General features: G+C 47.5%; 1 protein-coding gene across 13 annotated transcripts in view; it reads right to left on the bottom strand.

The window, feature by feature from the left end:
• Positions 1-12,702, bottom strand: part of Ralgps1 (Ral GEF with PH domain and SH3 binding motif 1) — a 245,250-nt gene that overhangs the window by 206,799 nt on the left and 25,749 nt on the right. For 12 of the 13 annotated variants that reach the window (XM_046451201.2, XM_046451200.2, XM_046451204.2 and 9 more), the window contains exons 2-3: positions 3,202-3,323; positions 538-645 (exon numbers count right to left, since the gene is read on the bottom strand). In XM_046451201.2, the coding sequence (XP_046307157.1) occupies positions 538-645; positions 3,202-3,258 (165 nt within the window). In that variant the 5' untranslated portion in view covers positions 3,259-3,323. Of the gene's footprint in view, positions 1-537; positions 646-1,674; positions 1,737-3,201; positions 3,327-12,702 lie in introns of those variants that run through there. The other variant, XM_058581779.1, reaches the window with a different exon arrangement.

The following is a 12,702-nucleotide window of genomic DNA, read 5'->3' as shown; positions in this document are numbered from 1 at the left end:
CTAAATTTATAATTTTTAAAAATTACACAAATAATGTTGTCTATCATTGTAGAAAATGACTATTATAAAAATATAGCATGTGCAAATAGATAAAAAAAGAAAAATTAAATTCCAAATATTGGAATGTACAGCCAAATAGTATAGTAAATATGTTTGGCTCTGCAGACCTGATTATTTATGAGTATATATCAAATTTAGAACTTATCCCATTATGGGTGTGTGTACACACATACTACATGTGTATGCTTGTGTGTGCGTGTGCACGTGTGCTGAGAATGCTGTCTAGAAGCAGCCCATTCTCCAGGACTGTGCTGGACCTGCGTCCTTTGCCTCCTCGTTGTGTATACCGTGTGCGCCTTCCACGATGGTAACAGCCAGACCCACAGCCTCCTTTCCAACGGGTATTTCATAAAGGACATAGCGTCCTTTATCCAACACTCCCCTCCTGGTAGATGTATAGGGTGCCCCAACCTGGGAAGGAAGCCCAGAGCCATGATGCCCTCTAGCACCCTATCACTGTGTCACTGTGTCACTTACGGCAAACTCCTCAGGAGTCACTTTCAAGACATCGAAGACAACCGCGTCATAGCTCTTGCTGGCATAGTCGCAGCTCTGGCCCTCCAGAGAGTCTGAGCTGCTGCTGCCCTGTGAAGAAAGTGGAGAGCGCACAGGCTGAGGGTCTGCCCTGGAATCACTGCCCCAACTGCCTCACATGGAGGTCAGAGGAGGACAGATCACACAATGAAAAGGCTTCTGTGGCCAGCACGTCACTCTTGTCCAGGCACTGTGATAAGCACTTCACACACAGGATCTTATTTAATTCTCATGAGCCCCCATGCATACACACCATTATTACTCCCATTTTACAGATATGGAAGCAGAGGCAGAGTTACTTCTCCAGGGTACCTCAGCTGTGAAACTGGAAGTCAGAATGTGAACCTAGTTTTCCATGACACCAAAACACGTGCTTTCAATGGCCACCCTCAACTGCTCTGTCCAGTGTTAAAAAAAAAAGTAAATAAGTAAAAAGCTACGGCACAGGGCTTGGGGCGGGCTCAGAGACAGAGGGCTTGCCTAGCAGGTCAGATCCTGGGTTCCTGAGTGTAGAATGGCTAACAGAGCTTCATCTCTATCCCAGCCATCTCACTTTCTGTCTGTGTGAGATGACATTCTTCTCTAAGCACTGATTTGCTTATCTGTTATCTAAGAATAATAATTATGCCTAATTTGTAAGGAGAAGGGAATTAAATAAGACATGTAAAACATTTAGCAAAAGACCTAGACACAGGAGGTTTCCAAAAATGGAAGCTGTTCTTATTACTCCCAATATTGGGTGTATACGAGTTTCAGAGCTGGACCTGTCGGCACCTGGCTATATGATCCATGTAAGAAAATCAACCACATCAAAATCAACCTACAGAGCTTCATCTCTATGAGTCATTCTGCACTCAGTACCCACCTTCCAGGAAGGTACTGAGTACCCACCTCCATCAGGCTTGACAGGGCTGATTTCCTCTGGGACAGTACAGTGTCATGGTTAGGGGGACAAACTCAAGAGACACAATAGACTGGCTTAGACCCCACCCAGCTGGCCAGCTATGAGATCCAAAGCCAGCATGTTCACCTCTCTGTGCCTTTAGTTCCTCATCTATAAACTGGAATATCAATACATACCTGTGGGGGTCACTGTGAGGGTTAAGTGAGAGAAACCTTGTGTACCACATTTTAAAAACTGCCTGAAATAGAGTAAAAGCTAAATTATGGGTGTGTATGGGTATAACTGTGCCATCCCGTCACCAAGATTTATGGAGCACTTCAATTATACATGCTAATTCATTCATTCATTCATTCAAGGAACATTACCAAATACTTACCAAGTGCTGGTACACACCTACACACATGCAGCCTTCCCTCTGTATCCATGGGGGATTGGTTCAGGACCTCTCAAGGATGCCCAAATCTGCAGTTGCTCAAGTCCCTTATATAAATGGCTTAGTATTTGCCAATAACATATGTATATGCTCTTGTATACTCTGAATCATTTCTAGATACAATACCTAATACAATGTAAATAGTTGTTACACTGTATTGTTAGGGAATAATGACAAGAAAAAGTTATGTTCAGACTAATTTTTTTAGAACATTTTCAATCTATAGTTGGTGGATCTCATGGATATAGGGGGCCAACAAAATATAGTACATATACATATCATGTATATGCCCACAAGTATACACACAGATCAGAGAAGTTTTACTCTATTATTACAGTTGGAAACAGAAGTCTAATTCCTCCAGTTATCAGAGTCCTTTCCTGGGATTTCAGGTTTTATAACCTTCCTATAATAATACTCCACCGTACCTGCTCCAAACACACACACGCATTCACGGGGACTTGTTTAATCAAAAGTTGCCCAAACATTTTCCTTGGTGATGATGATGATGGTGAAGCTATAGCAACTTAATTTAAACTATACGGGCCCTTGTGAGGAATCTGAAGCTTGATTTCAAGATTAGAAATCAAAATAAGGAATTTTTTGAAAGATTTATAAGAAATGAACTGGTTCCCATGACTTTCTGGCTGGTCACCAGGATGACTTCAAAAGCCCCACTTGTGGTGAGCTCAGGACCCCAACACTGCCTTACCAGTGTATCAGAGGGGCCAGGCATTATGCAGTCAGCAAAGAAGGCCTCAGGTGACGCCCACTTCTCCTGCAAGTCTGTTCCATTACTGAGCATGGAAAGCAAACTCCCATACCCCATGCAGGGGCCTGGCCCAGGCCACTCTCAGACCACCAACCCTTACAGCCATTTCCTACAGAGCATGGCAAACAAGAACACGGGCCAGTTGGAATTATTTCTGTCTGACTTCATTCCGGAATGTGCGACTTATTTATAATCAGCAGCGGCTTTTCCTGGGAAAGGTCTGATCCCTTTTTGCCACCAAAATGGAATGTGGCACTTGCTACGGCTGGACTGGGCAGGTATTTGTTTTCCTTTGAAGAGAACGACTTCAGAAACACACTGATCCTCAGAGCTGACTGCCTCCCAAATCTCACGCCTGGCATGGCCAGGGGCCTTGCGAGTGCTAAGAATGGTAGCATTCATGGGGGTCTGTGGCCTTGCTGCCGTAGCTCAGCTGGGGCCTGGGTCAGCTGGAAGGCCCCTCCCACCCACTGTCCCAAATCGTTGCAGCTTCTATACCTGTGGAGTGGCGGAGGTGACCAACACGCTAGCCATCAGACCATTCCTCTTGTACATAGTCTCCAGGCCGCAGGGAGCTTCAGGGCAGCCTCTGCCGGTGACATAACCTGCCTGGAGGAGTCCTGCAAGGCAGAGGAGCTCATAAAAATCAGGTTTTGAAACCAACTGAACCTTCCCCAGGGGAGAGTGTGCCAGACTTCAGCAGAACCCCTAGGAGGATACCTTAAAAGAAAGGTCAGCTGGTGGCCTTGGCACCAAATATGGCCCACAAATGTCGTCTGTTGGGCTGGCTTGTGCAGTGTTTTATTAGTCTTTAAATTAATTACCAACATCTAAAAACTGGAAGATTTCACATAGAATTCTGGATCTCTGACTTTCCTGACAGCACTGGGCCCATATCTCTCCACAGTGACCATCAGCTGAGCTGAGCAGAGGCTGCCCCATGCATCAGAGCTTTTGGTCCCCACCTGGCCTGTGCAATCATTTCAGTGTATATGTGACCCTTGCAGGTAGACGGAGTTTGTGGACTTTGTCTTAAGACAAAGGTGGAGTGCAGACAAACTGATCCTACTGTGCACCCCAGACACCACATCACTTCCTCAATAACTCCCTGGGTGACAGCGGGATTCATCATGCGCCAAGCACTTGACATCCACCATCTCATCCCTCCCCCGATCCTGAGGCAGCTCCACTCGTCATACTCATGTTCTTTGCTCATGCCATTCCATCATGTCATCACTCATGACCTGCTCCTAGGTCACCTCTGATTATCATGCAGAGACCACCCAACAGAATGGGCTGCTCCTACACCATGTTTGCACACCTTCGGAAGCATCCACCACATCCCAGAGCAGAGTAGCTGCCAACACTTTTCTTAGCAGGAAAGTGGCCATGAGTGTAGGGTGGATAGGTAGGGGAACACCAGTCAAAAGCCACCTGCAACTACTCAGGTAAGAGATGAGGGGAGTCCTCTGAGCTAAGGTGGGAGCAATGAAGACAGGAGAGAAAAACGGAGGACAGAGATTCCACAGAAACTGAGGTGAGGGAGAGCTGGACACCAAATGGATGGCTTCTGGCTTGAGATGCCAGAAGGATGCTGTGTCCCTCGTCATGGAAGAACAGAGGTGGCATAATGGACTTGGGGGAAGGAGATGAACTTGACCTGGGACATGTAGCATGAAAAACTTAGTCCTAGAAGGCAAGACCTAACCCAAAGGACACCAGGAAAGATGAAAAGTGCCAGTCCACCCTTGACTCAACTGTGCCCCCGTGGCTCTGTCATGGGCCCCATCACAGAGCAGAAATCTGTCACAGAGTCCAGTGAACAGAAGGGACATCAGATGACTAGGCTCCTCTTTGCACGTCCTCAACATGCCAGTGACACATCTCTCATCCTGCTAGCTAGCTGCTCAGCTCCATCCTGTGAGCCCTCTACCTTCTCTGACTCCCCAGAACAGAACTTCCCTGTGAGCCCTCTACCTTCTCTGACTTCCCCAGTCTGCCCTATAAACACCACTGAATGGGGTCCTGGATGACATCACTGAGTACCCCAATGTCCTAGGCAGGAGAAGGTGTGCACTGACTAAGTGGGAAGAGGTCCTGATCTGCAGACATTGCCCAGGCAGAATTTAGAGGCAAAGTGAGTTTGTGACTTGCTTTCAAATGGGCAAAACTCACATGAGCAGAGATGAAGCAAAAAAAGGTAGCGTGTTCACAGATGCAGGATCCAGAGCAGAGGACACACGGGAGTCCACTGTCCTGGTCTCTCAATCTTTCCTAGTGCCTGATAATTTTCATTTAAAAAAAGGAAAAACAGGGACTGGGGTTGAGGCTCAGTGGTAGAGCACTTGCCTAGCATGTGTGAGGCACGGGATTCAATTTCCAGCACCACATATAATAAATAAACAAAGGTCCATCAGCAAATAAAGACAGCTTAAAAAGTAGGCAGAATTTTTTAAAAAGGAAATACAGACAAAAAGAACCAGTCAGGTAAAGAGGAAACACTGAGCCAGAGAGACCAAATTCCGTTTTCGTGACCAAGGAAAGAAGATGAACTGAGAAGGCTCATTTCTTAATCATTTTTGTCCCAGGAAAAGAGTGTTCCCTGTCATCAAGGACCACGAATCCCACAGCTGGTATAGGCTTAGAAAGCGGTGCATAGAATATTCAAGTTGACATTTCTCAAAAGAAAATATGTCACCAGCATACAAGGGAAATGCTGTCAGGGAAGTGCAAATCAGAACACTAACACCCCACCTCATGCCCTAGGGTAGCTAGAATTCAGAGGAGGAAAACGAATGGCCCATAGCAACTGCTCCATGGTGTGGAGCAGTGGAACCCCTGTGCATAGCTGGTGGGACAGCAAAATGGTATAACCACTTGGGAAAATTAGCAGCTCCTTAAAGTTAAACCAAAACTTACCACACAACCCAACCATTGTATTCCTAAGGATCTATCTAAAAAAAGATGAAGACATATCCACACAAAGGCACGTATGTGAATGTTTATAGGAGCATTCAAAAGCTGGAAGCAATTCAGATATCCATCAGCTGGCAAATGCATAAGCATGGTAAGACATCCACCCGATGTAGTACTACTAGCTATAAAAAGAAATGAAATACTAATACAAGCTATAACACGATTAAACCTCAGAAGCACTACACTAAGTAAAAGAAGTCAGATGTAAAAGAATGCACTGTATGATTCCATCTTAGGAAATGTCTAAAAAAGGCAAGTTTATAGAGCCAACATGCCATCAGTGGGGCTGAGGTGGGAGTGCTACACAGGGACACAAGAGCCTTTTTGGAGGTAATGGAAATGTTCTAAAACCAGATGGTGGTGACAGGTACACAGCTCCAGAAATGCGGTTCTATGACATATAAATAGCAGCACAATAAAGAATCATGCTGAACTGTTTCATAATGGTGATTCCAACCTGCACACGTAACATTTCTTGAAATGAGCAAATAAATACTAAAGCACTAAAAATATGTTGTATTAGTACATGATAACAAAAAGGGAAATATTAAACTTTGAGGAATTTCCTTGCCAAGGAGATGGAACTGAGAGGAGCAGCCCCAGAGCCAGGGAAAGGCCTCCTGGACCTGGGTGGATAAGACAGTCCACTAGAAACCCTTGAGAAAGTCAGGCATCAGAATGCAAAATCCAAAAACCATGATGAAAAGAAATGTCAGCTCAGGGGTGCCAGGCTGGATCAGGCCCTTGGGCTATCTCAACAAGACTAACCAACTGGAACAGGTGGACATCTGGCTGGGGGTCTGGCAACAACCCCAGCAGGCCATTCAAGGTCAAAACAGACAAGCCTGCTGGGATGGAACCTGCCCAGCTTGGTTCAGACAGGATCACAGTAAGTCACCATGGGAGGCGGAGTGGGGGATGGCCAACTGGCCCATCCTCTGAGTGGATTCCCCCCTGCTCATTTCAAGGCTGAGGTGGGCTTTGCTCTTGAAGGATGTGCCTGGCATTCTGTGGGTCTCCCCAAGAGGATCTCCGACTGCTCAGCCTGGTCAAATCAAAGGCCTTCTCTCCCTACTTGTCCTGTGTCACACATTCTTCCACTCAGATGCCACGGCTATTCAGGCCTTCTGCCTGCACTGGCCATAGGCTCCCTGCGTCCCATCTGAAGGATGCCAACAGCCCCAGCCACTTCTCCAGTTAGGGGCCAGCATAGCACTAAGAGATCATGGTGTGGGAGAGGCAGTGGCTGGATATTACATTTTTAGCTTATTTAATCTTCACAACAGTCCCAGACTTCTTGAATCCCAATGAGAAACAGGCACAGAGAAGAAGCGTGACCTACTGCTAGTTAGGGACAGGACCAGGGAGTTCAAACCCTCATCAGTGAACACCGGGGCCTGGGCTCTGACCATCCCTCACACCGCCTTCTGCAGAGCCCAGGTGGGGACTAGCCATGGCAGCACAAGGAAGGCTTTGCCAGGCCAGCGAGGGACAAGCACTCGTTTAGGCTGCTAGTTACTGTCCATTATTAGCCCTTACCCTAAAAGCTTCTATTCACTTATTCCTTTCTCTTTTCCTAAAACAAAAAAATAAGCTATAAATGTTCAAGAAGGAACAACAGCACTTCTAGCTCTCATTGCTAGAAGGCGGGTTCCCAATAGAGGGCTCTGGGCTCCAAGTTCAGAAAGCCAAGCCCTAGAGTTGGAGTTCAGCGCTCCCCCACCCTGTGGCCCCCATCCACCTCGAGATGAAGTGTGGCAGCGGCAGTGTGTGACCCGTTATGCTTTCTATGGAAGGCCTGAGCTGGAAAGACAGAGCGCTTGTTTCCGATCTGACTCCTGCATGTCTCGCCACTGACAAAAACAGCCAAATTTATGGGCAGTAACTCTCAGACAAGCGATATTTCACATGCTAAGGAATAACAGGACCAAGCAGAGCAGAGCATCCCTGCCAGGTCCACAGAACCCCCCACCATCCAACTTCCATCCTGGAGCCTGCTAAGCCACGACTCCTATATCAGGGAGTAGACTCCCATCGGGGCTCAGCCTGGCCAGAAACCACCCTGAGAACTGCTCCTCCACCCCAGGAGAGGGCCCTGAAGACTGTGCCACCCAGGCCAGACCAACTGTACCCAGGTGGCCACCTACTCTCCCAGGAACTCAGGACCCCGAGACACCAGTCTCTGCTCATCAACCAGGTGGGGGCACTGTGCCCTCAGGAGCAGAGGGTGGCCCTGTGAAGGGACAGTCTGGTCAGTGGCGTGTATGCAGGGAGGAAGCAGATGCACAAAGAAGTGGGGGAGAGAATGGCCAGGACTCTGTCATAAAGCTGCTTTCATGGCCACATGATCAAAGTAGTTTCCAAAAGACCTTGTTGAAGGCTAGTTCCTAAACATCAATCCACCAGAAACCTAACACTGAAAATGCAAATGGGAAAGAGACACACCATTCATTCACTGAGCTTTTTTTTTTTTTTTTTTAAGACAAGATCCCGCTTTTTGGCCTGGGGTTGGCCTTGAACTTATGATTCCACTACCTTAGCCTCCCAAGTAGCTGAGATTACAGGCATGCACCACCACACTCAACAGCTTGTAACTGTTTTGTGCCATGGATCCTTTGGGGCCTCTTGTCACAAAAATGATTTTTAATACATGAAATAAAATCACACAGGAAACCAATTAAAATGCAGTTATTATTTTTAAAACAATTCATAATGTAGTAATATGTATTTTTATGTAAGAGGTTATATGTGTATGTATTTCTTTATTATTGTGTTAAGTAACAAGATCTATCAGTGAATCTAATAGCTACATTAACTTAAAAATAGTTAGGAGCATAGATACTCTAAGATGCCCACAATTATAAAGTGGGCATCTGTGATATCTATTGGTAACAAAGTGCCAGTTGTTAGTATTGTTGTCTGTCTGTATTAATAAATGAAAGAAATGCTAAATTTCAGTTAGAAGTTAGTGAAAATAAAGATGTCATTTTTCCCATCCAAATTCATAGATGCCCCAGTCAAAAACAAACCAACCAACCCTGTTTCAGGTACTAGAGACCCGAAGTGAGCAGGCACATAAGGCCCCTGCCCCCACAGCACTTCACTAGAATGCTCACACTACAGAGAAGGAAGCTTCAGATACTGACGAATGCCATGAAGTAAAGTAAGGAGGAAGACATTTTCCAGGATGGTCAAGGAAGGACTCTGAGAATATGATGTTTGGGGTTTGGTTTTATTATTGTTGTTTTGAGGACTGGGGATAGAACCCAGAGCTTCACATAAACTAGGCAAGTGCTCCACCACTGAGCTCCAACCCCAGCTGTGATAGTTGGAGGAGGCAGCCATGGAAATCAGCAGGAATATTTGCTGTAGAGGGCACAGCAAGTGCAAAGGCCCTGAGGTACACTTGAGCTTGGCAGATCTATGATGAAGGCCAAAGGCCACAACTGAAGCTTAGCCAAAAGAGTGGACAGACAGGCTAAGGTACAACAAGAAGAGCCTTGTCAGCCACATGAGGAGAGCACTAGGAACCCTTGTGCATGCAAGGGTTTGGAGCAGGGAGTGGCATGATCTGACCTGCACTGAGTTTGAAGATCACTGTGGCTGCTGTGTGGAGAATATCCCTGAGAGGCCAAAAATGGAAATAGTAGAGCCATTTAAGAGGTAAGAGATGGCAGTGGCTTGGGCTGCCAGCTGCAGGGAGGAGGGATGGGTGTGTGAGGTGTTTGGGAGGTAAACACATAGGCCTGCAGACGGATGCACAGAGGAGAGGAAAGGAGCCAAGGATGGCATCTCAGTCTGGGGCTATCAGGAATGGGCAGGTGGCTGCTCAGAGGCTCATTCCCTTGCTCATGTAGCAACCATCCACTAAGACACTGGTCAAGGACAAAGCTTTGTCCTCAGAGCCCTGGGGGTGTGGAAGGAATTAAGGAGACACCCCCAGGGCAGGTTTACTGGAGCACAAACAAGGGGGTGACTATGGCCTTCAGGGGTCAAAGTAGCTGCCCTGGGTCTTAAGCATGAGTGGGAATGTTCCAAGTCGGGGGCAGGGTGAGCACTGAGCATGTGGAGGCACAGGACCTGGGGGACACATGGGGTGCCAGGGTGCCCACACCGCAAGCAGTAGCAGCCCTTCACCCCTTCCCCCCGGCCCATATCATCACAGAACAGCACAGATGCTGCAGATACACACAACAAGGGAGGCAGGGAGGGCCCCAGGAGGCCACATGGGGGCCCTAGCGCTCAGCAGCAGCATGGGCTCCCGCCCACTCCCTCATCCCTTCAGCAAACTCTGCCAAGTTTCTCCCAATCCCTGCTCTTTGCAAAGGAGTCAGACCAGCCCTGGGCCTCAAGGAGCTCAGAGCTGCCTGGTCACCCACTGTCACCACCACAGTGTATTGGAAACTAGCTTTGTGCCAGGCTCTGGCTAGAGGATTTATGTGTTTTATTAAGATCTATTTGTTTTATTAAAATCCATGTTACGGATGAGGAAATCAAGGCTCAGGGAGTGATAACTGTAGCATGGCCACCCATCCTTCTGCAACTGCACCCCTGTGCCCCTGCTAGTCAGGAAGGTGGGTGCCACAGGAAGTGCGCCAGTGTTCTGGGTTTGGGCAAATGAGTCTGTACCATACCAAAACCCCATTCCTCCACCTCCATCTGCCTCTCAACACACACACACACACACACACACTCTCTTTCTCTCTCTCTCTCTCTCTCTCTCTCTCTCTCTCTCTCTCTCTCTGCCAATGCCTCTCTGGAAAACAAAACACGGCAGGAGAAAACGCAGTTCTCATGATGTAACTTCTTAAGAACGTGGCAGCTGCATCAGAACCACAGAACAATCCCACGTCTCTTTTCTATTCATGACAGAATCTGGCCTTGTGTGTGTGGGCTCCCGGCGAGGGAGAGGAAAATCCCAGATGCACCTCTGGTCTCCTTCCAAGCTTTCTGAGCACCCCTTCAACCTTTCAGGTTCGAGAAACTAAGGAAATGGCCTGAGACAGTCAAGGCAGACCCTGCTGAGAGGGCAGAAGGATCACTTTTTCCTAAGCCCAGGGAGGTTGTTTCAAAGAAAATATACACTTCCAGGCCTGTCCAATTACAAGAGAGTGATTTCTTCCAAATGCCTCAGACAAGTATGAAAATGGATCCCAAACATGGTCTAGAGCCGCTTCCACAGGTGGGTGGTGCTGCCCAGAAGCCGGCTGCACACTCCTCCCTCCTGTCATGCACAGGAGCTGTGACGAGGACAAATGGGAAGGAAGCTAAGCAGGCTTCTGCTCATGACCCGCACAATGGTTCATCCACCTTGTGGGCCTGCGTGTGCACATGCTCCTGAACAGAGCCCAGGCACAGTGCACTCTCCCACCAGCGACCACCTGCCAAGAGTGAGGAAAGGCCCTCCTACGGGGCTAGAAGCACTGTCATCTCCCTCCTCGGACCCTCTCCAGGCTCAACAGAACTCTTCCTGGCAAGCAGCAGCAGCTGGCGGCTCTCGAAGGCAGGCCCTGGCCATGCAGACACACACTGGGCTTGAAATGCCATCACTCAGTTGGCACTCACAGGCTCCTTTCTAACCCCCTCCAGATGTGCAGCACTCCCCCTCTGGCTCCTCCTGGGGACAGACAATGGGCTGAGGAGCTACTGCTGTGACCAAAATGTCGCCTGTAGCTGAGTCTCTACCAGGAGAGGAGCCAACAGCACCTGGGCCAACAGCAGAAATGGTGAAAGTGGGATAAACCTGAGAGCCTGGGTGCAGAGGGAGGCCAGGGCCAGCAGCTTCATGAGGAAGGAAGCGCCCGTGCCTAGGTAGCTGCAGTAGGCACAGCAACGACAGGCACCAATCCGTGTCTCCCACGGCAGGCGCTCCCCAGGGTGCAGGAGCTCCTGTGCTGAAGCCAGGGAGGCACCAGTGGAGAAGGCCCATCGTCACCCACAGGGAACCTGAAGTCCATCCCAGGCTGCCCAATCTTTCAAAGTAGGGGGATTTTCTGAACCTTTAAAATAAAATACATGTGCTTAGTAGAAATATATAAACTGAACTGAAAGTTATAAAAGAAAAAAGGAAAGTCCCTCTCTTCACAGTCCGTAGTTCCTGTCCCTGAGGTCACACAGCTCACAAGAATAGGGCAGCATCATAATGCACATAGCTACACAGACCTGAAGCTATAGAGACATAGATTCATACAGATATAAATGCATCACAGAAACCTTTCTTTTTCAATACTAAAAACCTTTAGTTCTCTTCTTGACATCTGTTAAGAAAATACCCATGATAATAGGAACTATTATAAAATCACCAACAAGTCCGGCAAGCTGTTATACACCTGTAATCCCAGCTGCTTGGAAGGCTGAGGCAGGAGGATTCCAAGTTCTACACCAGCCTAGCAACTTAGCAAGACCTTGTTTTCAAATAAAATTAAAAGGGTAGGGATGTAGCTCAGTGGCAGAGCACTTGCCTAGCATATGTGAGAACCTGCGTTCAATCCCCAGTACGACAAAAATAATAATAATAATAATAAAATATCACAATACTTTTAAATGAGTCAGTGGTTTAACAATCAGAGCAGTACCTACATCCATAAGAAACACAGCGGGGCATTTTACAACACCTGCTCTTCAGTCTACAAACACTGCTCCAAGCACACCTGAAGTTGAGAGAACTTATAACTTGTAGCTTAACACCCTCCATCCCCAGGAGTTTACAACCAGCAGTCACAGGCTTGGTAGACACCAGTCCCAAAACAGCTACAGAGCAATCTCTAGAGCAGTGAAAGGAGCCAGGAACCTCTCTGAGACTTAGGGAATAGATAAATCAGGATGGAATGCTCACCTGTCATTACTCTGTGCCCTTAGCAAGCTGTTGGACCTGGCCAACCTTCTTGGAAAGATTCTTGGATTATGTATACAGAAGTAGCTGGCATAGCACCTGACACATAGCAAGCATTCAATTAAGGTATTGTGTCAGCTTTCTGTCACTGTAGCAAATACTGAGACAATGAGCTTTACAAAAACAAAAGT

This window comes from Marmota monax, unplaced genomic scaffold (assembly GCF_021218885.2).
Source record: "Marmota monax isolate L192 unplaced genomic scaffold, Marmota_monax_Labrador192_F-V1.1 WCK01_AAM20220418_F8-fsc00020, whole genome shotgun sequence".
NCBI lineage: Eukaryota > Metazoa > Chordata > Mammalia > Rodentia > Sciuridae > Marmota > Marmota monax.
Note: the sequence above shows the minus strand (reverse complement) of the source record. Positions and strands in the feature narration are given on the sequence as shown.